The sequence below is a fragment of the Trichosurus vulpecula genome, chromosome 3, assembly GCF_011100635.1.
Source record: "Trichosurus vulpecula isolate mTriVul1 chromosome 3, mTriVul1.pri, whole genome shotgun sequence".
In the NCBI taxonomy this organism is placed as follows: Eukaryota; Metazoa; Chordata; class Mammalia; order Diprotodontia; family Phalangeridae; genus Trichosurus; species Trichosurus vulpecula.
Window position 1 is genome coordinate 218,778,132 of NC_050575.1, and position 25,350 is coordinate 218,803,481.

Consider the following 25,350-nt stretch of genomic DNA (forward strand, 5'->3'; position numbering starts at 1 on the left):
AGTACCTCTACTCCTCACTACCTTCCCAAGTCATAACCACAACTTGGTCACTTCCTCTTCTCTTGCTGATGACCCTTTTAAAGTGAAAGCCATACTGTCCTCTCCTCTGGAATGACATTCCCTTGTCTCCTTATTTCTCACTATTGGCCAGACTGCATCCCTGGGTTACTTTCAACATCTGCCTTCTTTATTCCTAAATGTGCTACTAAACTGAGCTGGAGGAAATCATGAAACTGTCCTGATTGGGTCTATAACAAATTGTTATCTAACCTCAATTGGGTCCTTGCTGTAGCAAGGTAATCTTTCTACTCCCTTGTATCTACTTTGTTTTTATCTTGCATTTACCTATACCTGTGCTTATTATCATCCCCATTAGAATGTAATCTCTTTGAGGGCAGGAACTGTTTCTTTTTTGTCTGTGTATCCCAGCACCCTAGTATAGTGCATGCACATAGTTGGCACTTCATAAAAATTAGTGAGTGAAGGCTTCATTAAACAGGAATATCTGAATTGAGGCTGGAAGGAAAGAATGAACTTCAACAGACCTAGTTGGGGGTAAGGGATTCCAGGAACATGAGATGATATGAGCAAATGCCTGGGATAGGTAGGCCTTAAAGGGAGTCAGAAGAAAAAGATTGTTTAGAAATTATAATATGAAGGGGAACCAATAGAACATTAAGGGGAGTAGGATGAGATAGGTCTGGACTTTGTAGGATCTGTATACCAGAATCAGAAGTTTATTTTCTTATTTCATAGGCAGCCTGTAGGATCCGGGAGGGTGGGGACCAAATTTTATTTAAATTTTGTGTCTTTCCCCTATCTTTCCCCACCCCCCTGTTTCGTATGCAGCAAGTGCTTCATAAGTGTTTGTTGAATCAAAAACTTAAAAATCATTTTGAAACTTCTGAGTGAATTGACTCAAGAGTGAGATCTTCACAATAAAATCACTTTTCTGTGAAAGTACTTTTACTTTTTGCAAATTTAGAGAAATCACATGTGTTCTGCATAGTATTTTAAGCATGTATTCTTTTTTCCTGTATTTAAAATTTTTTTTCCAGCAGATAATTTACATAAAATTCCTCTTTAATTTAGCATGACAACTTGCCATGGTAAACTACTTAAAGAGCAACTTTGGTCAAGAATGGAATGAAAAAAACAATCAAAAAGATATCACTGCTGATTATAAAAATCAATACATTCACCAATTATGTTAAAAAACAAAAACAAAAACAAAACATCTGCAAGGAATATTTTCTCAGTTTTGACTTGTGGTAGGCACATAGGGTCTTTCCTGTCCCATGCAAATGCTGGAGCTGCATTCTGTCAAGTGTCTGTCATGCTAGAGAATGGAAATACAGTTTCACATGTTTTGTAGCCCCTAGATTGAAGACTCTAAAGTCTTAAAATCCCAAATTATCATTGCTCCATCAGTGCCAGTGGTTCAAAATTTGGACAGTCTTGCTTGTCCACTTCATAAATAGACACTTGGGTGATCCTGTTTTGGTGTACTGTGTCTAGAGCAGCGTTGGGATCCTCAGTCTTGGCTCTCTTTTGGAATGTCTAATATGGAGATGAAGATCAAGGAGCCATGATCATCATAATTAAACAGCATTGGGCAGCAGTCATGGCCAGCAGCTGCTGCCCTGTTCTCAGAGACAAATGACACACTCAGGAGTGGGAGAAACTCTTTTCAGCTGTGAAACCATCATGTTTTTGGAGCCATCGGCAACGAATACAGTACTATCATGGCTGACCCAAGCAAGCGGTTCCTGCTGGGAAACTAACTCCATGGACCCAACCACCGCTTCCAGTACCACCAAACTCTGACATCAGGTGACCAAAAGGCATCTTGGTACCATGGAGTATACTGACTGGCTTTTCATCAACTTCTTTAATATAGGCAGAAAAAACTCTTCATTTGGTCACAAGATCCAGCAGCCAGCAAAACATTGTTGAGATGCCAGTCCAAACTAAGGATAGTAGAATGAATTGGCTTTTTTATGTTTGCTCACCCATCGGTCATTTTCAAACTCAAAGTAGCATACAGAAATCAGTCTAGCTCCACTACCTATGACAAATTTATTCTCCAGGGGAGACCATTTCACAAAGGTGGCTGCATGTTTAATCCTCAGGATCACCAGAGTTGGTTTCCAGATGCCATCTTTCTGACTCCAAACATAGGCATTACGGTCTGCACCACAAGTTACAATTCGATTGCTCTTGGGAGTCCAGTAAATACCTGTGATATATCCGTTGTGTTCCTTCAGTTCATGGACTTTCACCCATGGTTCTCATTCTTCTTGTAAATGTGGATTTCATGATTATTAGGGCTAAGGGCAATCTGAGTATGGTCTCTGTTCCAAGCATAGCAGGTGATTGGCTCTAGTAAAAATTGATGTAAGGACATTCATTATTCTTAGTGTTTTCAAAAGGGAAAAAACTGGGATGGGGAAGGTGTGGACAGGCCCTGGAACGAGGATTCATGGACTCTGATCAGTCGACGCAAATAAGCTCCAGCGATGGAGGCCTGGTGCATTTATTCTTTTAAAAAATATGTTCACCACAATTTAATCATTGACTGACACAGGCGAAACTAAAGTTGAATTTTTGATTTAAGACAATAGATGGTACCACATTCTTATCACTTGATGGCAAATCAACACCAGTTGCTAACTTCTCCAGAGTTTTCAAAAACAGTATTAATGTCAGTCACTACCCAGATAGTTCTTAGGCTTGGAGTCACTTTTGATTGCCTGTTCTCATTTACTTTCCCCTCAAATACCTAATCAGTCACCAAATCCTTCCATTCTTCCTATGCAGTATCAATCAACAGGTATTTATTAAGGATTTAATAGTTACCCAGCACTGTGTGAGGATGATATTGTTAAAACAGTCAACTAGGAAATATCAGTAAATAGCCTCTCTAGCGAAATAAAATTGGTCAGGCATTTAGCACTTCAAAGGAATCTCCTAATTGCCAGTTATCAGCCAAGTGGAGTCAGGACAGGAAATCAGTGATAACTAGTCTCCATTTAGACTGACGGAAATCCAGGCATTAAAGTGGCTAGTTTATTAAAATGGGGTAGTGACCATTATCAACACTGATATTAATTCAAATGTGGATAACAAAAAATGTCTCACTGCCTCATCCCTTGTTTCAGGCAAAATTAGCCATTAGGAACTGTAAAATTATATATCTGATGACACAAGTTTCTGTTTCTGTAAGATTCAGGATATATAACAACCAATGATTTTAAGTAAATAAATGATTTTTTAAAAAAGAAAAATTCTGTAAGAAAACTTTTAGTTTTATACATGAGAACTCAAAGATATCATATAAAAGGGATTTATTGATTTAATATATTTACTCCATAGTCACTTATTAAGCATCTCTTGCATGCATAGCACTGTCAAGTGCTAGAGAATTGAAAATATAATTGAGATGGAGTGTTTGCCCCTATGGAGCTTATAGTCTAGCAAAGGAGGTTCATTAAACAAACATGCAGTAAATGCCCAGTATCACAGAATAGAATAATTAAAAATGTAAATAATACTATGAAATTATAATATCTAATTAGATAGAATTTAAGTTAGTAAAAGCTTTATAGACACAGGTAACAACAAGCTATGCAGTATCTCCAGATCATATATTTAATTCTTGAACTTGATACCTTAAATTACCTGAAGATGGGTTGTACAACAAAACCATATAGCAAGCATAGCTATGTGATGCTAAGTCCAATATGTTTCATAGTTCAGGAAGCAGCCCGTCAAAAGTATCGGATCTTTGCTTCAAGTTCTGGCTAAGCCACTTGGTATTTATGTGACTTTGGGCAAATCATTTTACCTCTCTAGGTCCCAGTTACCTGAAAAATGAAGCAGTTGGATCTCTAAGGTCCCTTCCAGCTCTAAATCTATTATGTTATGATCCTAAGAACCCATTCAGGAAATAAAAGTTTGCTGTGAAGTTAAAAAAAATCACATTGGTAATCATTTGGGAAATAGATAAAGTATCAGCATTCATCACAGATGATAGAAGTGAACACTTTGTAAACCTTGAAGCTTTCTCTGTATGTGAATTATTACTTTAAATTTGCACCTGAAGCTGAGGACAAAAAACACAGAACAGAAACAAACAGTGCCTTCTCCCTCCTCTCCCAGACCATTTCTTGGAGTGGGTCAAAAGAGGGAGCAGGAGAAGGAAGTCCTTCTCCTTTTGCTAGTTTAGCTCATGGGGTCCATGCTGTGGTTCAGCTGTGATCCTCACCCTCTGGACACAGCAGATAAGAATGGTTGAGAAAAGCAGCAGAAAGTGAATGGCCCAGACTTGGCAGTTTTAAAGTTGCAGGCAGCCAATCGAAGGAGGCTACACCTCACCCACATGGTAGGGGGTGCAGCAGCCTCCGTGTTAGGCAATCTGGCCAATGCTCTGGTAAGCCCCAATTACATAAATATTTATTGACTGACTGTGTCACCTTAGGGAACTCATTTAACCTTCTGGGCCCAGTCTTCTTAAAAAAAAATGAAGAAGTTGGACTACAGACCCTTCCAGTAAAACCCTATTGTCCTAAGCTAGTATGAAGCATGCTACTCCAAGGCAAGTCCAAAGATATGAATGCTCTGACAACGAAGTGGGGAAGGGAGTAAAATGCAAAATATTGTTAGAACTAATGACATGTGAAAGTTACCACAGAAAGCTTATGTTATTTAATCAGAAAGGAATTTTGGGATCAAGAAGAGAATATAATTGTAGGACTTTCAACCACAAGAACAAATTCATAAACATAAATACTTGGCTAGATGAGGAAGGGCAAGGTATTATGCAGGGGTTTCTACTAATCAGAAGAATATTTATAATTATGAGGAAATTGGAAATGAGGAAATGAAGCACTTAAGTTGTTATTACGAATGTAGTTGGTGCCCAAACTCTGCATCTAATTATTAGGCATGCTGATTATGTTAATTCTGTAGTTTGGGTAGCCTAAGAAAACGGTATACAGTTTGTTTGAGGCTTGCTTCCCCCTGTGCCATGGTGGGGGTGAGGTGAGGTGGTACCCAAGGGTAGACTAGAGTGAACTTTGCCAATAGAATCTAATGTGTGCAGGTCATGCTTCCCAGGGGAACCCTTAGACCGCATGGATTAAGATATATGAGTTTTTGCCAGTCTAAGGGTCCCAACGTTTGCACGAGGTGAGGGCCTAAGGTTTTAAATAAAATTGCTCTACATATGTTTATTGGGGTCAGCAAAGAGAAAAGCCCAAGTTTAAGCTTGGTGACATTACTTTTCTCTTAGGTGGCCATGTTTTTCTTACAACAATTATTTTAAAAAATTAATAATTAAAATAAGTGAGCTCAGGGAACTCTGGTTTGTATTTCATTTGCTTGCTTATCCACGATTAGGCCTGGGAATGAGCTGAGAAAAATACCCTTTGGGGTAGATAGCATTTATAGCAACCATGCCTAAATGGTTGAGAATATGTCAAAGATATTCTCTAGCATCATGGAGGAAAGCCAGAATAGAATCTAAGTGAAAGAAGAATTCCTTATAGACTGTGAAGTCCTCCAGATGCTCCTATTTGTGGTTGACATTGTGTTGATTGCCTCAAACCTTGGAGCATGGCAGGGCTTTCTGGATTAGATTCATAACCACTCAAAAGAGCTTGGTCTAAATATATACCCAAGCAGATGAAGAATAACGCAACTCAGACTATCATATGCAATATACTTACACATATACAAAAAGGCTCAAAATTTAGCAAGAAAAAAGATGATTGGATTGTCTTTGAGAAGTTGCAAAGTTCTCTTAGTGATGACAAACTTCTTGGAAAAAACAGACCAGTCTTTTAATGCAGATATTCTTGTGATGTTGTATAGCTGTGAGATATAGAACGCTATAATCTATACAGAATTAAAAAATGTATCCCTCAGAGGTCAATGGAAAGGTACATGGTGGGTGTGAGTAGGCATAATATATTACTTTTTTTTTAGATCCACAACCTTAGAGTCTTTATTTTTTTAAATCTTTTAAAAAATGTTTAATTTAAGAAATAAAACAAGCATTTATTTAATTTCACGACAAAGTAAAATAAAGTAAAAGAGGATTGCACATGATACTGCAAATCTATTATGTACAACTTGCTTTGCCTTTTAAATACATAATGTTATCACAAAACTTTCTTTTTTTTCCTCTCCTTCACCCCCCACCTTAGAGATGGCTACCATTAGATACAAATGTATATACACACATACATATATATGTAAAACCATACAATATATACTTTTAACATATCAGTTCTTTCTCTGGATGTATATAGTACCTTCCTTCATAGGTCTTTTATAGTTAATCTGCGTATTTACAATAGTCGAAATGACTTGGTCACTCAAAGTTGTTTTTAAAACAACATTGCTGTTACTGTATACCACATCCTCTTGGTTCTGCTTATTTTGCTCTTCATTATTTCATGCAAGTCTCTCCATATTTTTCTAAAATCATCAAGCTCATCATTTCTTATAACACAGTAGTATTCTGTCACAATCATATACCACAAATTGTTCAGCCATTCCCCAAATGACAGTATCCCCACAATTTCCAGTTCTTTGCCACCACTAACAGCTGCTATAAATACTTTAGGACATAGAGGTTCTTTTCCTTTTTCCCTAATCATCTGGGGAAACAGACCTAATACATTACTAAGAGGGAGGCATGAAGTTGGGAGAATCAAAGTAGGGGTGACAACAGAGAAATATGTGAGTGAAAAAGATGGGTTGGTCACATGGCAAAAAGGAGGGATAGCTTTTTAAAAAACCTGTGTGCATCACTGATACCTTTGTGATATCAAAAGAAAGTATGGAAGGTCCCTATCACATTACATAGATCCAGGGGGTATGTTGTAGCCAGTCTGAAGGAAGTTTGAGAGAATCACTCGTTAAATTTTCAGCTTGAGCATTTACACCTTGGAAATTGGCAAATGCTGCAAATCAGCACTGAATTTCTTGTTTTGTTGACTGTAGATTTAAGAAAGTGATGGAGAAAGCATCGATATTGCAGATTAAACCTAAAAGTGTTTCATGTGTATAGTTTTTTGGAGAGCCAGTTGTTAAATGTTTACCAGCATACAACTAGGTCATTCCCCTGTGGTGAACAGACAGAAATGAAAGGCCCACAGGAAAAAAAGGCATGGATGTGTTGTGATCCACAACACAGAAGAGGAAACTCATATCTATGAGGTTATAGATCCATCTGAGTATTTGAGTATGTTAAAGTTAGTGCTGGGAGTGGGGTGGGCATACTGAAAGATACTGCCTCTTAAACAGCCTGCTTCCCCTTCTACTGGTCCCAGTCTGGTCCCATCTACTTGTCTCCTATTTTTCTTGGTTAGCACATAAGGGGAAAAACCTAGGAGCTCTTACAGGGAGAGGAAAATATCTTTGACTAAATAGTCTTTAGACTTTCTCCCCGTGCAAAGGTGTCACATAGAAGCAAAGTTCTGATCGAGACTATTGTTTTCATTTTGGGGATATTTTATAGCTAGCAGGATAACTGCTCACTGACTAGTTTTGTGACGTTGAGGTATGGCCATATTTCAATAGGATGATTTTAAATCCTATACCCTGGTTAAATAAATCAAATATACATGTAATAAAAAGATACATTTGAAAACAGTTCATGTAAAAAAAATCTTAGAGATTTCTGAAAGTCGGTTACATTTTTGAGATTGATCAGAGGGTATTCAAAACCAAGTCTGCTGAATAAGCTGAGTGATGAGGCTGGATAATAATGTTTTAGATTTCAAATAAAAAAGCATGATTATAAGGAGTAAAATTCCTTTATGTCACCAAAAAACCCATCAAGAAGAATCAGAAAGAAATTCAAGTTGAAATAACTACAGAAGTTATGAAATATTTGAGATTGTAACACGAAAATAGACCCAAGATCTATATGAGTCCAACTATTAAATGTTGTTTGCAAAAAATAAAGACAGAACTTAATAATAGAAGAAGCATTAATTGTTTATGGGCAGGTTAAGCCAATATAATAAAAATGACAATACTACCTAAATTAATTTATTCAGTGCTGTACCATGGTAGCTACCAAAGGATTATTTTATAGAGATAGAGAAAATAATGACAAAATTCACATGGAGGAACAAAAGGTCAAGACTGTCAAGGGTAAAAATGAAAAAAAGTGGGAAAGTAAGTTTACTAGTAGCAGATCTCACACTGTACCACAAAGCAATAATCATTAAAATGATTTACTACTGGTTAAAAAATAGAGAAGTTGATCAATGGAACATGTTAGATATACAACATACAGCAGCAAGCAAATATAGTTAGCGTAATGTTCAATGAATCCAAAGACCCCAGTTACTGGGGGAAGGACTCAGTATTTGACAAAAACTGCTGGGAAAACTGGACAACACTCTGGCACAAATTAGTGCAGACTAATACCTCATACCACATAAGTTCCAAATGCGTACATCACCTAGATATACATCATAAACAAATTAGAGACACAAGGAAGAAATTACCTTTTGGATCCATGGATAGGGGATAAATTCATGATGAAACAATTTATAAAAAAAAATCACACAATATAAAGTAGACAATTTTGATTATACAGAATTTAAATGTCTTTGCACCAACAAATCTGCTATAATTAAAATGAGAAGGGTGCAGTCAGCTGGGAAAAAAATCTTTGCAGCAAGGAATTGACACATTTATTAAATTAATTATTCTGAAACAGATGAATCATTAGAGGTTATGAGCAGGAAGTTTTCAAAGGAAGAAATCCAAGCTATCAACAATCATTTGAAAAACATTTTAAATCATCAATAACTAAAGAAATGCAAATTCGAGCAATTCTGAGGTCTCACCCCTCAGGCTGGAAAAGAGGACAAAAGAGGAGAATGGCAAATGTCTGCAGGAAGACAGACATCCTACTGCAATGTCAGTTGAGTTATAAATTAGTTCTGTCATTCTAGAAAGCAATCTGGAACTATGATCAAAAGGTTACTAAAATGAATGTATTCTTTTACTGAACTATACCACTGCTAGGCCTAAACTTCAAAGAGACCAAAGAAAGAGGAAAAGGATCTATACATAAAAATATTTATAATGGCTTTTTTTGTAGTAGCCAAAAATTGGAAACTAAGGAGGTGCCCACCTGCCAGGAGATGTTATTGTTTATGAATGTAATGGAATGTTATTGTGCTATAAGAAATGATGGAATGAACACTTTCAGAGGCAACTGGAGGAAGACTTGAATGTACTAGTGCCTAAAAAAGGCAAAAACTAGACCAATTTCTACAGTGACAACAACATTGTAGAGAAAGAAAAAACTTTGAAATACATTATCGCTCTGGTCAATGCAATGATAAACCATAAATCCATTGGTTTGAATTGGAATCACAATACTTGACTCCTTCCAGAGAGAAGATGCATTTAATATGTAAAGTAAGACAAGTATCTGGGGACCGTAGCCAATGTGGGAATTGATTTGCCTGGATTAAGAATTTTCATGATGAGGGTTTTTTCATCTGTTTGTTAAATGGGAGGGGAGGGGCAGATTAGAATTGTATGTAAAAGGAAATACATGTGTTGGAAAAAAGAGAAAAATAAGGTAAAGGGACTGATTTTCTTTTATGGCTTGTGACTGGTTGCTGTTGTTTGCTCTCTGAATTCACATCTCATGCATGGAAGAAGGCCACATCCTTACTGCTCACTTTGCAAAAGTTCTAGTTCTTCTTTCTTCTCCTTTTCCTTCTCCTTCTCCTTCTTCTCCTCCTCCAACTCCTCTTCCTCCTCCTCCTTCTTCTGCTTCTTCCCTCATTTTTCTTCTTTCCAGTTTCAAGGTGTGCTTTCTTGTCCTGATGGTCTAGTGGTGGTTTAGTGAACAACTCCCTTTTTCACCCTATCCGTAACTGGTGAGTTTTTAGACTTCAATAATATTCCTTTTCAGTCATCTTATTTTCAGACTTAACAATTTTAATATTTCCAGTGCCCTATACCTTCAATATTTTATTGAATTTCTCTGAATCTTCTCCAGTTCAACTACTGACTCCTAGACACATAGTGATGATAAATAGGCATTAGTATCCCTTAGGGCTAATTTAAATCAGACCAATGAGACAGAACACAAAGAAGTGAGTCAGGATGAACATATTCCCTTTCCTAACTTTTTTTTTGTTTTATTTATTCTTTCATCTTTTAGTTTCATTGTCTATTTTTTAACTAAGAAAATTTTTTTGTATGAAACATTTTTCTAGGGGAGAAACGGTATTGAGAATGGACTTTGGGAAGAGCAGTATACTGGCTTAGTGAACCACACTTTCAAGTGAGTTCCCGGAATCAGGTGATAATAGAGAGAACACACCTTCACTAGAGAAAGAGAGGCATTGAAACTAAACAAGTAAGCTGGGCAAACATGGAAGAAAGGAGTTAAAGGGAAGAGTAAAAGAGAGCTATAATAATAGGAAGAAAACAAGGGAGGCCACTGTTTTTGTTAATAAAGAAATTATGCTCAGTGACTTTTCCTCTGTTCTTACATCCCTTTAACACCAATGACTGATGTATTAATTCATTGCTATCAATGTATATACGTATATATTTTTCCTGTATATTCTTTATGTATATATGTATTCTCCTCAAAAGACATACCCTGTTCACTAGAGTGAAGAACCACAATTGATGCTTGAGTCTTTGGAAAGTCATCATCATCATCATCATCATCATCATCATCTCCTCCTTTTCCTTCTTCTTCTTCCTCTCTTTTTTTTTTGGCAGGGGGAAGGCAGGGCAATCGGGGTTAAGTGACTTGCCCAACGTCACACAGCTAGTAAGTGTGTCAAGTGTCTGAGGCCGTATTTGAACTCAGGTTCTCCTGACTCCAGGGCTGGTGCTCTACTCACTGCGCCACCTAGCTGCACCTCTTCCTCTCTATCTTAACCAGGCTGGAAGTATAGTGGCCACTTACAGGCTATATTAACTGCTATTTAAATTTTAGCTATTATTATCATTATTATTTCTTCCACTGATTCTAGTCATCTACACTTTCTCACTACATTTCAATGAATCCTCCACTCTTTGAATTCTAGCTTCCAATCCCAACCCCTATCCTCACCCCCTTGCCTCCTGAAACTATTCTCTTCAAGCTTACCAATAACCTCTTCATTGCTAAATCTTGGGTCAGATCTTATTCTGTTTGATCTCTCCATAGCAGTAGATACTGTGAACTACCTCCCTCCCCGCCCCACCCCATGACTTTTGGATGGTCTCTTTTCCCTTGATTTCTGTGACATTGCTCTCTTGGCTTTTGTTTTACTATACAAATCCCTCTTAGTTCATTGTTGAGAACCTGAACTCCTGACACCAAAGTGTGGACTTATTCCAAGCTCCTGTCCTTTTCTCTCTTGCTCTCTCCCTTGGTGATCTCAATATATTCGCAAAAGCCCAATTATTAACTCTATGCAGATGACCCGCAAATCTACATATCCAGCTTCCATTCTCCTCTATACTACAGTCTTGCAACTCTAACTTCCTACTGGAGTGGAATGGAAAGAATTTTGGACTTGAAGTCAGAAGCCTTGGGATTTGAATCTTTACCATACCACTTACTGCCTATATGACCCTGGGGAAGTCATTTCCCCTTCTACCTCTGAGTTGCTTATATGCAAAATGAGGAAGTTGTAATATCGTTGTAAAAATGAAAAAGAAGTGAAGGATGTGAAAGAAACTGTGAAGAAAGAATTGACACAATTTTTAATTAGATGAGGGTAGGTGGAGTCAAAGATGACCGAAATTTTAAGCCTGAGTGAGAAAGTAAATGGTGGCATAATTGAAAGGAATAGGGAAGTCAAAGGTCACATGGAGGAGGAGGGGGAGAGACAGCATTCAGTCTTGAATCAAGTTTGAGTCACAAGTTCTGCCACTTAAGGTGACTTTGGGCAATCACTTGATCTCTCTCTGAGCCTCAGAAAGAGTAAAACATAAGTGTTAGATTAGATGGTATCAAAGGTCCCTTCTAGCTCCGACATTCTATGATTCTAACATGAGGAAGAGGAGCTTATTGGGAGAGAAATGGATAGAAGATAAACAAATGGACAGAAGCTTATGGAAAAATCTGTGACATTATTCAAAGTATCATAAGTCCAGATTTGGAAAGGACCTTAAAGATCATCATTACTTTCTTCTCTTCTTGTTTTCTATTCTCTTCCTCTTTCCTCCTTTTTCTTTTCTTCTTTCTCTTTTTTTTCTCCATTCCTGTTTCTTTTGCCTTGATTTTTCAGTGCCTTAGAATTTTCTGATGAATCTATAAGTAGACCTTGGATAGATTTCCCAAGTATATGGATTTAGAGAAAATATTAGGGAGTGGAGCAAAATCTGAACATAGATAGTCATTAACTTTGATTTAATTTCTTTTAGGATTACTGATTTAGAGCTGGAAAGTATCTTAGAGGTCAATGAGACCAACTATCTCTTTTTAGATTTGTACAAACTGAGGCTCAGACAATTGAAGTTAATTATAGGTCAGAATTTGAACTCCAGTCTTCCTACTCTAAATTAAATTGTGCCTATTCTAAGTACAGAAAGATGCTCAGTTAATTAATAAGATTAATAAATTATTATTGATTGATTAAAAATAACAAAGGTATGAGTAAGGCTGCTTTTTAAGTTGGACTAATAGTTGCAAAATCTTTTTTTAAAATGGGTTTACTAGTCTTTTTTTCTTTTAATCCTCAAAACCATCTGTTGTATGTGTGTTTAATGGGAAATATAATATGCTTTTCTGGTTCATTTACACTTAGCTCATCTGAGTATTGTTTGGTAAGAACCATCTGAAGCCCAAGGAATTTTATGAGATTGTTAGACATTTTATTTTTTAATCAGGAAGTCAAATTCTGCCAATGTAAATGGATCTTGAACCCCAGGAGGTTTACATTAAGGATCCATGGCATTACATTGGTAAATACTTTTCCAACTTCCTATCAGAAGCTGGGACTTGATTTTCAAAATAGTAGTGATTTCAATATTTCAGAATTAGAGTGACCATCCTAAACAAGTATACTTAGCATGCATAATGCCATATTTCTTAAGGAATTGTTATTTTTGTTATGCTAATGGCACAAGGCACACATATGTTTTGTGGGTGTTAATCTGATTAAAGAAGAGTCTATTTCCTAATGTGTATGGTATTTCCCCACTATCTGCTATGTATACAAATACATAGGGGGGCCCCCTCAGGGAAAGCATTAGCACTCATGTTATAGGCTTTTATCTATGTACTTTTGTTTTAGGGGGCAGGCTAGTCTCCTGTTATATCCAAATCTATGCACAAGCCAGGTTATGAAAGAGATTTACTGCCTGCAGCCAAGTGAATAAATGATATGGGAAGTTCTTTATACTGGTGGGATTTTCCCCTCCTCAGTGTGTGTGTGTGTGTGTGTGTGTGTGTGTGTGTGTGTGTGTGTGAGAGAGAGAGAGAGAGAGAGAGAGAGAGAGAGAGAGGAGAATCATTAAAGAGCTGACTGTACTGAGATCATTCCAGCCCCCCCTTTTTTTTAACAGTAAACAATTTATTCAGACTTTCTGCTTGGAGATAAGGACAATCACTCCCCACAGGCAAATACACTTGTATTGGGTCCCTAGGCTATTTAATCAATCCACAATTTCTCTATTTGTTGTTGCTTGCTGAGCAATTTATAATAGAAATTTACTGGCCCAGCTAAGGGTCCAGAGAAGTGAGAGTTGCTTAGAAGCAGCAGTTGCTGACCCTCTCTATAATCTACCTCTCTTGCTCTTGTCTTTTACTGGTCCAGTCCTTTTAAGTCTCAGTTCTTGATGTTGTCTCTACTTCCCTTCCTTCTTTGTACTCCTTTCAACCACCACTAAGCATTCCCTGCTAGAAAAGTAGAATCTATAGATAGAAACCACTAAGTGGCCCACTTCATACAGCTTCCTCTAGAAGAAAGGAAAGGTTTTGTTTTAGGTAGGAAATTTTTTCCATACTACACATTGTACAGCATTATAGATTTTCAATTTAATTCAATCCAGTCAGTCAGTTCACTAGCATCTATTAAATGCTTACTATGTGCCAGACACTGTGCTAAGCCCTAAGGATACAAAGAAAGGCAAAAGACAATTCCTGTTCTCAAGGAGCTCATAGTCTAATGGGGGAATAACATGTAAACATATGTTATCTGCGCATGCAGTAAATAATTATTGGCCATAAACAATGCATAAACAATTATGGACAATCAAGATATAGACAGGATAAACTGGAGATAATCTCAGAAGGAAAGCACTAAGATTAAAGAGGATTGGGAAAGGCTTCTTGCAGAAGGTAGGATTTTAGCAGAGACTTGAAGGAAGCCAGGGAAGCTGGGAGGTAAAGAGAGAAAGCCCTCCAGTGTGGCAGCAGTCAGGAAGAATGCTCAGTGTCAGGAGATGGAATTCATGTTGAAGGAATAGCAATGAAGCCAGTGTCACTGGATAACAGAGTACATAGAGTGAAGCAAGGTGTAAGAAGACTGGAGAAGTGGGAAGGAGCCAGGTATGAAGAGCTTTGAAAGCCAAACAGGATTTTATATTTGATCTTGGAGCTAATAGAGGGCTGTGGAGTTTACTGAATGGGGAAAGGGGGTAGGTCTGATATGTTCAGATCTGCATTTTAGGAAGATCAGTTTGATAGAAGGATGGACTGGAGTGAGCAGAGACTTGAGACAAGGAGATTGACCAGAAAAGTATTGCAATAGTCCAGGGGATAGGTGATGAGGGCCTTAACAGGGTTGCAGCAGGGTCAGTGAAAAGGAGATGTATATGAGGGGTGTTGTGAAGGTGGAAATGCTAGTACTTGATCACCAATTGGATGAGGGGGAGAGCTGAGGATGTGTAGAGTTGAAGATGACACCTAGATTGTGAGCCTGGGTGACTAAGAGGATGGTGGTGCCCAAAATTTTAATAAGAAAATTAGAAAGGGGGGAGAATTTGGTGGTAGTGGGTGGGGGAAGGGAAGAAAATGAATCATTAGAATTCAGCAAGCCTTTATTAAGTGGCTACTATATGCAAAGCACTGGATTTAGGTGCCAGAGATATAAAAGCAAAAATGAAACAGTTGTTGCCCTCAGGGACCTTATATTCTACTGGGGGTGGGGTGCCCACATAGTGCCCAACCCAGTAAAAACAAAGTATATAAAAAGTAATACAAAGTAATTTCGAAAGGGAGAAAGTGCTACTAACAGTATAATTAGGAATGGCTTCTCACAGGAGTGGCATTTGAGCTATGTGTTTTGAAGGAGGCTAGGAATTCTGTGAGGTGGGGGTAAGAGGGAGGAGGACATTTCAGATACGGGAGACTTTTTCTGCAAAGGCATGGAGGTGAGAGATTGGCTTGTCTAAATTGACCAGTTTGACTGGAATGAGAGTATGTGAAGAGGAGTACAAAATAGGAAATAAGTAGAGAGGTATGTGGGAACTAGGTTCTAGACGTAATCTGGATTTATTTATTCCATCCACCTGACAATTAATTGTGAACAATGACTTGAAGGTACATTACACTCTTGGATCTGTCCCCATATACTAAAACTTGACTATCCTCTAACAGTGGAGGGCAAGGCAAAGGACAAACAGCCTTTACCCTCTTTGCTTTACTATAAAAGTTTTTCTCTCCTAACTACAATGCTCTTTGCAGATTAAGGCACCAAGAAAAAAAAAAGTAAAAATAATAGCTGTTTATAATAGCTGGAAATGCAGAGTACAGAAATAAAGAAGATATGGTTTCAAATCTTGTCTTTGATATATACCAGCTTTGTGACCATTGGCAAGTTACTTAACCTTTCAGTTCATCTCCCTCCATACTCCCCCAACCCCCTACTATCTCAAATGATGTTACAGACCATTTGATGATGTGTATTGTTGGATGAAGTTTCCACATGGGAAGCCCCCTACATTAATGAAATGCCAGGTCCAGACCAAACAAAGCAATACTTTACATTTATGTAGTGTACAAAGCCCCAGTGTAGACCCTTCTTGATCCTCATAGGCACTAGTGCCTCATTCAGCCTCCCCCTCCCCCTATTACCTTGCATGTATTTTCTCTATGCTTGTATGGGTACATACTGTTTCCCAGTTTGGTTCACTGGCTGTAGGGGCATCAAGACCTAGTTTCAAATTCCACTTCCGATGCTAATATGTAATCTTGTACAAAAAAGGCACTTAACCCTTCTTGGGCCTCAGGTTTTTCCTCTATTAAAAAAAAAGATTGGATTAGGCTCCTACGATTCTTTCTTTTTTATTTTTATCCCCAATGTCTACCACAATGCTCGGTATATGATTAGTGCTTAATAAATGCTTGTTGATGAAAAGCTCTTTCAATACAATAACCCTGTGAGGTAGGTAGCACATGTATCACCTTCAGTTTATAGAAGAGGAAATGGAAGCCTCGAGGGGTTAAGTGATTTGGCCTCTGTCAAGTAGTTAATATGTCACACAAATCATCGTGTCAGAGCCAGGATTCAAATCCTGGTGTTGCTTTTCCTCCTTCCAATAACACTAAACTAGTACTACTACCTCAGCTTCATAGAAAACCTTCACCTTTGGGCTCTCTGCTCAGAAGACTTCCAAAGGTCGCTATAAGATCATAGATTTACCGCTGGAAGAGATCTCAGACGTCATTCACTCCACATCCCCCATTGTACAGATGAGGAAACAGAGGCCTCCAACTCACATAGATAGTGGGATTAGAACCCAGGTCCATTATTCCTCTTTTCAAAGCACCACTTTGCCTTCCAGCGAGGTTCCTGTGGCCTATAAAGGGTTTTTGACTCCGGCACCCCCACACAAGTCCTTGTAATACCATTTGGAAGAGCATCTGTTAGAAACGCTGATAAGAAACTTCCCCCATTCCCCCAGATTTTCCTAATGGAGCCTTCAAGAAGAAAAGGGCCATTCAGTGACTTTGTTGAGTTCTTTGTCCTCAACTGGAGGTGGGGGAGGGGGAGAAGTGTGTATACGTTACGGTGGGGTGGGTGGGAGGGGGGAAGGAGGCGCCGTGGGGAGAATCCTTTCAATCTGACTTTCTGAACTTCGGGTAACTCTAGCCGCCGGGCCGCCGCCTGAACCGGAGCGGAGCGTATTGTGGCTGCGATCGCTCGCTCATCTCACGGTCTCCCCAATTAGGCTTTACTGCCTGACGTCATGTCTGCAAGAGATTGGTTGTGCGGACCTGACACTCAGCTCACTCGCACAGAAACTTTTAAAAAGGCTTTCCAGCCGACCAAAGAGTGATTCCTCCCGCCCTCTCCCACTCACAAATACACACAAGTTCACAGTCCCACCACCCTTGACGCCCCCCAAGAACACAGGCTGCGGGTGTCGCCCCAGAAACTTCTACTCCTTAGAGAGCAAGAGAGCGCTCAGTCAGTCTCAGTCCGTACCTTCCGCGCGCCCCCAGCCCTCGCCCCTCCCCCTCTTTTCTCCTGGCTCCCCACCCCCACGCCCGCCCCCTTCTACTTTCCACTCTCTGCCGGGGTCTTGGGCTGGCTCTGCTTCTCCCAACAGCTCCCTCTCCACTTCTGAGCATGTTTTCCTCCTCGGAGCTGCTCTCTCGCCTTTGCTAAAACTTTGGGATCTGAGCATTTCTTCTGGGAAAAGAGGGAGGGAGAGTCGAGCTGTGCACACTGGCGGGGGGCGGGGGCAGGCTCGGCAGGAAAACCGTGTCGCGCTGCTGAGTGGGAGCTGCGCTCCAGTCCTGGGGAGAGGGTAGGAGAGACCGAGCCGAGAGAGAGATAGAGAGTGAGAGAGAGAGAGAGAGAGAGAGAGAGAGAGAGAGAGACACCCCCTGTGTGTAGTGTCCGTCCCCTTCTCGCTCCCCGACCGGCTTGTGCCATGGAAGTGACTTGGATCAGGTGGGGGCTCCTGTTGTGGGCCGGGGTGTTCGCGTCCTCAGTGCACAGCAGGGTGAGAAAGATCACCTATGTGGTACGTCCCGGGCAGAGCGGGTCCTCTGACGCCGGGGTCGCCGGGGGTACGGGGCAACTGGGCTCTGCCATGCCTCTAGGAGGGCATCCGAGGCAGCAGAGAACTTTCAACGTTGCCCTCAACACCCGCTACAGCAGCAGCAGCAGTAGTAGTAGTAGTAGCAGCAGCAGCAGCAGCAGGAGCACTACCACTAGCACACAAGAACGGACCCGCAGGATGAGCAAACCAAGCGCGCCAAGCGTGCAAGTTCTTCGGCAGCCGCAGCCCCCTCAGGAGCAGCCGCTCCGCTTGGGCCCCGGCGTGCAGCACCATCCCAAGCCCGCTGGCCACCTTCCGGCGGCGCAGTTTACCAAACAGGGCAGGCACGTTGTGCGCTCCAAACTGCAACAGGAGACCCACAGCAGCAGCTCCAGCCTGCAGGTTCACCAGAAGCAACAGCTGCCGGGGTAAGGCAAACACCTCCCTCTCCCCACTAACACCTCTCCGTCGAATTGTGTGCGGAGGTCCCTACTGTCTGCCCCTACGGAGTCGGTAGTAAACTTCAGAGAAGCACCCGGCCTGTACAGAGTGGCTGTGAGCAAGTACCATTCTCTACCATCCAGCAAGCCAGTAAGGATGCAGTGAAAGCCAGAGATACAAAGTTACTTTTAATGAAGACAAGAGCAGGGCATACTCATGGTTATTGAGATGTGGAGCAATACAAAAGGCATTTCAGCCTGGGATGTAACCTCTTTCAAGTTGAATAATCACTTTTGACTATGGGTGTAAAACATGAAGTCATTACAAGTTGCTTCTTTCCCAAGCCAAATTTATTCTAGCCAGGGAAATTAATTCCTAACATCTATCTATTCCTAGTGTTGTTTGATGAAATAGCACTTTTGAGGACGTCTGCATCTTAGGACTTGTTTTCTGCACCTGTGTGCAGTCTGTAGGGGCGATTTCACTGAGAAGGATTGTTTCAGATAATTTTTTTCTGGTTTTAATTCAGCATTTCTCAGTGTATGAATGGTGGGGATGGGGATAAAGGGATTAGGGAGATTTTTTTTTTTAAAGAATAATATATCAAGAATTGTTTGAACTCTTTCTGTAAACCTATTATCTCTGAAACTAAATTTATTTTATTTGTTGCTTATTATAATAACACCATTCCAAAGACATTTATTTTTTCCTTTTTAAACAGTTTTCTTACTGTGAATTTCTTTCTCCTTTACAACGCTGGTATTTATTATAGGAGAATCAGTTCTTATTAAGGCTCCCTGGCTTCCTTCCTCCCTTCCTTGTACTACCATTCTCTCCACTTTGGCAGCTAATTTTTGGGCACCTTGTATAACCAGTTAGGCCTCCCCTGAGGCAGGGTTTTTTGCTCTTAGAGGAAAAACCCTTTGAAGTTTGGGTTTTGGGGAGGGCAAAATGATAGTTTGCTGCTGGATTACTTCCTATCATTGCTGTATTGCAGGGTGAATGTCTGTGGAGGGCAGTGCTGTCAAGGCTGGAGCAAAGCCCCTGGCTCCCAGAGGTGCACCAAACGTAAGTAGCCATGAATACAACTTGCCTTGAAAACCTGTATGTGAAGTGTGTTTGTGCAGCGGTAGAGCAGAATAACAGTGATCCAGGCATGGGTCATTTCCCAGGGACTAAAGACTACTTTGGGGAATGTTGATATTCTGAATATCCAGGTCATTAACCCCAGCCAGTCATTAATGCTCAGGAAATACTTTTGGTCCTGGTAATTATTGTTATCATTATAGCAGCAATACTTTGGAAATGTCACTTTCCACCCAAAGGTCAGTTTTGGCCTCATGGCACCTTACTGAATCATTAATAACCTTATCATACCCAGGAAATCAGAAAATGGAAAATACAAATACATTTTCATTTTAGGCATCATTGACTCAACCGAATCAATGACTTTTGTCTTCAACATGGGGAAAACAGATGAAAAATATATATTAAAGTGGAGGATACCACTTTCTATTTAGTATTTATACTGACATAAAACATTAGCAGTTTAAAAGTTGCCTGAAAATAGCAGCAAAGATATACCAGATATGAGGCCCTGGTTATTTCCCAAGATGCACCACTATTCAGTGGTACTCCAAAATCTACTGATAGGTATTCCTGTAGGACTTCTCTAAATTCAGTGAAAGGATCACATACTTTTCCCATGCACTTTTTAGTGTGCCATTAAAGAAGTGGGGGAAGTGGTCTCCTTGGCTCCTCTTGATTAATCCAATGCAATAAAAATACTATATATAAATAAAGGCATTTCCTTTCATTTGAAAAATTTTGAACATTGCAGGCATTCTCTGCAATTCTTTTGAAACAGTCAGCAGAACATGGATTGAAATTGTTTAATTTTTAAATTTCTTTACTGGGATAAAGCAAAGCAAATTTGAATTATCGTTCTCTCCCCCAGGGACATAATTTTTAAAGGAATGATTTTGCATGCTCAAATGAAAGTCAAAGGACAATATAGACAACTCATTGAAATTGTTTGTGAAAATTGCTTTAAATTTTTGGTTCCCCCTTCCTTCCCCCAAAGAAGCTATTTATAGAATTGTCTTTGGGGAAGGTGCATGTCCAGAGCAGGTTAGTCATTTTGGTCATGATTAACAAGAAGTGATTGGCAGTCCAGAAGATGATTCGGGGTTCAAGTTTCTGATATTTATTATGGAGTTATCAGTTTAGGGCCAGACTAGCCCTTAAAGGCCAGCTAGTCCAACCCTCTCATATCACAAATGATGAAACTGAGACTCAGAGAGGTATAGTAATTTGCTTGAGGTCATGGAGTTAGAAGGGTTGGAAGTGGAGTTTATCCACGGTGCCACACTGACTCTTTTATAGTGTTCTAACTAATCCTTAGATCAGAAATGTTCTCTCCTTCCTGGTCCCCATGATTATAGACTTTTTAGGTTAAATGGTAATTCAAATGGTACACTAAACTTGTCTGCTTTATTTCAGCTATTTCCTAATATGTTTAGATTGTACATGCAATAAAAGCTTAATTCAACACAATAGTTATTGTATTGATTAATATTTGTCCCAGCTAAAAAATTATGCCAAATTCTATAGTAACTATATATAATAAAAACCTAATATAACACAAATAGCTTCAAACCTGGGAGTTATTTTACTGTATGGATTAAAAAAGAGGAGCAAACAGTGTATGATCCCAATTTTCCATGTACTATCTGTCTGACCTTGGTCAAGTTTCCTGATTTCTCTGGATCATGAGTCCCCTACAACTCTAAATCCATGATCCTATAATAATTGATATGTATTCATTAGTATTTGTGAGAGAAAAATCTACATATGAAATACCTTTGTAGATTTTGCTGCTGATGTTGACATGGAAAGAGGAGAGAATAGTCATACAGTAGAAGAACACTTCTCCTCCAAAGGATTCTGAGAACATAACAGGTTCTTGGATCTAGGAGGGCAAAGGGAGTCTGGATATTGTGGAATCTGCCCTGCTACCCTTCTTTCTCTAGACAACAAGAAGAAGAATAGGTACATTCCCCCTTTGCAGTCTTGTCAGCCAAATCGTAGAAACTCAGAGTTGAAAGGGACCCCAGAGATTGCATAGCCCAACCACTCATGATCAAGAATTCACTCTAAAGCATCTTTGACAAGAGGTAGTCCATCGCCCACTTGGAGATCTGCAGATAGGGAACTTACAACCTACCAAAGGAGGCAACTGAGTGACACAACGGATAGAGCACTGGGCCTGGAGTCAGGAAGACCTGAGTTTAAATCCAGCATCAGACTTTTACTATTTAAGTCACTTTAACTTCTCCCTGCCTCACCTCTCGGGGTGGTTGTGAAGATTAAATGAGATAATATTTGTAAAGTATCTGGTACATAGTAGGAACTTAACAAATGTGTATTTCTTTACTTCTAAGGCATTCCACTCCACTTTTGAATGTCTTCCTTCAATTGTTGGGACATTTTTTTGCATAAACACTGAAGCTGCCTTTCAGCAGCTTCCATGCATTGCTTCTTGTTCTGAAGCACCAAGAAGAAAAATTAGAATTGTTCTTTCATATAACTCTCATGCCCTTTCTTTGTATCCTTGTCTCCAGACTAAATATCTCTAGTTGTTTCAACTGTCATCCTATGACAAGTTCTCCAGTCGCCTCACCTTGCTAGTCTTTTTTCCTCTTGATGTATTCTAGCTTGACCTTGCTAAAACTTCAAGCCTGGAACTGAATACATTATTGCATATTTGACTTAGTTCTTCTGGAGAAAGTTAAGAAGTATGTGATTTATATTGACGAAGAAGGAACATGGGATCATAGATTTAGAGCTGGAATCAGTCAGCAAATCAGCCTTTATTAAGTTCCTGCTACTATGTGTGCCCTGAGGACAGAAAGAAGTGAACCAGCTCCTGACCTCAAGGAACTTACAGTCCAATGGTAGAGACATGTATACAAATAAATAGATACAAATTACATATAAAATAAAAACAAGGTAACTTTTTTATGGGGAAATACCAGTAGTTGGAGGGTGAGTGGAAATCAGCAAGGGTCTCATTTGGAATTTGGGTGAATCTTGGAAGAAAACTGGGGATTTTAACAGGTAGAGGTAAGGAGGGAGGACGTTCTGGGTGTGAATGACAGCCTGTGCAGAGGCATGGAGATACAAAATTATCTTAGATATCATTTAGTACAACTTCCTTATTTTATGGAGGAAGAAACTGAGGCCTAGGATTGAAGTGATTTTTCCAGGGTTTCATGTGCAGTAACAGAGATGGGATCCCAAACCAGATCCTCTGACTTCAAATCCAGCCTTCTTTTTACTTCATCATCTTCTTCTGATAAATCCTCCAAAGTAGGTGTCTCTATAAAATCAGTTCAAGGGGTTGGTCAGTCTAGAAAGGGAGATAGAGAATTGAGGTAAGTAGTAAAGTAATGAACTACATTGGCATACTTCCACCAAGGTTATCAGTTGCAAATCATTTAGTTAGCCAACCTCAAGTAGTATTTAAAAAGGGATATATACTGTAGTAATACGAAAAGAATGGAAAAATTCCTCCCTATCCCTCTTGTCCTCCACCTTGCAAAGTCTGTGACACGTTCTTCCTTTTGTAATACATAGAATACAAAGTCTAGGGAGAAGTGGACTGAAACATAGAAGTCCTTCCCCACCCCCCATTCATGGGGTACTCAAGAAGCTCCTTTAGGCACATAAGGAAGGATTGGGGGGGAAAGTCATTGACTATTAGAATAACAAAATGAGGGACAGTAGATTTTGTAATGGTAGAAATTTATGCATGAAGTAGCTAAACTCTAATTGTAGGGCATGGTTTTGAGTTTTATTTTTCCTCCATAGTATATAATAGCAGAAGTTCCTGCTCTTTTTGGATTCAGGTTATCTTTTAAGATACAGTGAGGCTGACCCAAAGCAAACTTGTGAAGCAGTTGGCAGTCCTGACCCTATTTTTTTCTGCCCTCCAATGACCTAGTCTAATGTTTTCATACTACTCTGAGCTCAGGAACTTAATCTGATAAACTCATTTAAAAATAAAGCATTTAACCTCTCAGGGCCTGAATTTCCTCTTCTGTAAAATGAAGAAGTTGGAGGTATTTTGTCTAGGAAAGAGAAGACTTAAGGAAAGATGCTGTAGAGGTCTTCAAATATTTGAAGGGCTGTAATGGATGGGAAGGACTAGATTTATTCAGATTGGCCTCAAAGGTCAGAACAAGGAACAATAAGTTACAATTGAAAGAAGTGAGATTTAGGCTTGGTGTGTAAGGAAAAATTTTGTAAGAGTAGAATGTGCTAACTTGAGAGGAGGTAGATTTCCCCTCTTAAGCAAATGTTGTGTGATCACTTGTCAGCTGTGTTCTGGAGGGGATGCTTGTTGATGTAGAAGTTGGACTAGATGGTTGGCTTCTGAGATCTCTTCCTTTCTGAGATACTTTCCAACTGAAATTCTGTGATTCTGTGACTACATGATCTCTAAGGTACTTTCCTTTCAAAATCCTCATAAGATATTCTGGCTTCAGGATCGAATATAAACATTTGTTTGACATTTAAAAATCTTCTTCCAACCTTACTACAATTTACCCTTCCAACCTTACTCCAATTTACCCTTATTGCATAATATTCCTCTTCATGAAATTCATGGTCTAGCCAACCTAAGCAGCTTCCTTTCTTCACACACAATACTTCATACCTTTGCCCTGGCTATGCCTCATACTTTAAATGTTCTCCTTCCTCTCCCCCATCTCTTAGAATCCCTTCATAACCTTGCTCAAGCTCTCCCTTTAGCATGAGGTCTTTGCTTGTCCCGGTGGTGCTAGTGCTGCTTCCCCAAACCTCTACAAATTTATATATTTTTTAATGTTTTGCATAAACTTACGTCATCCATATAAGATCCAAGGATTGTCATCCCAACTCCTACTCTCACAAATCAATTGGGCCCTGAGAGCCTAGCTACATTGCTTCTCAAAAGTCTAAGCTTATCCTTGAGGGGTAGGAGTGATTCTCTAATGCTTGTGCCTTAAACCAGAGGTTCTCAAACTTATTTGGCCTACCACTCAATTGAAAAAAAATTAGTGCCCCCCTGGAAATCTATTTTCTTTAAGCCTTTTAAAAAAATTTGCATTATTTAAAAATATAAAATATCTTTTAGAAAATGACACATTTTAAATTGAATAATTTATTGTAAATTTGTGGGTTTTTCCCTGCATTGAAATTTTGATGATGCAATATTGTCTCATGTAACCATATAGTACTATATTGTAAATAAGTCATTATAGGTAAATATTCCTGCCAATGCATGCTGGACTTCCCAACAATGCCTAACATACTTGTCTGCCAACACTTGCTTGTTAAGACCTGTCAGCAGACTTGACCACTGATTGATTATAATTTGCATTTTGTGTATCTATTTGGAAAATAACGTAATCACTGTGACTTTAACATGTATGAATGGTTTTTCAAAATTTTATATTTTCTTCTTTCGTTATGCTTCTACTGCCACCTTATTTTAATTCAGCACTCCCCAATTGCACTTGAGGTTACTACTGCCCCGCCCCCCCCAATCTTCCAGTGCCTTGCAAACCTCTGTGAAACACTGGTATACTTTCCACCAAGGTTATCAGTTGAAAATCATTTAGTTAGCCAGCCTCAAGTAGTATTTAAAAAGGGATATATACTGCAGTAATACAAAAAGAATGGTTGGTACAAAAAATTCCTCCCTATCCCTCTTGTCCTCCACCTTGCAAAGTCTGTGACACATTCTTCCTTTTGTAATACATAGAATACAAAGTCTACGGAGAAGTGGACTGAGACATAGAAGTCCTTCCCCCCTCCCACATTCATGGGGTACTCAAGAAGCTCCTTTAGGCACAGTTTCCCTGATGGGCTCCT

At 39.3% G+C, this 25,350-nt stretch overlaps 1 protein-coding gene and 1 pseudogene across 2 annotated transcripts in view; one reads left to right on the forward strand and one right to left on the reverse strand.

Annotated features, from left to right (window-relative positions):
* Nucleotides 1-1,360: 1,360 nt before the first annotated feature.
* On the reverse strand, nt 1,361-2,407 carry LOC118844826 (annotated as a pseudogene).
* A 15,088-nt stretch (nt 2,408-17,495) lies between these two features.
* LTBP1 (latent transforming growth factor beta binding protein 1) overlaps nt 17,496-25,350 on the forward strand; it is a 510,014-nt gene continuing 502,159 nt past the window's right edge. Inside the window, exons 1-2 of one of the 2 annotated variants that reach the window (XM_036749323.1) lie at nt 17,496-18,419; nt 19,430-19,500. In XM_036749323.1, coding sequence (XP_036605218.1) covers nt 17,881-18,419; nt 19,430-19,500 — 610 coding nt within the window. In that variant the 5' untranslated portion in view covers nt 17,496-17,880. The remainder of the gene's footprint in view (nt 18,420-19,429; nt 19,501-25,350) is intronic. The other variant, XM_036749324.1, reaches the window with a different exon arrangement.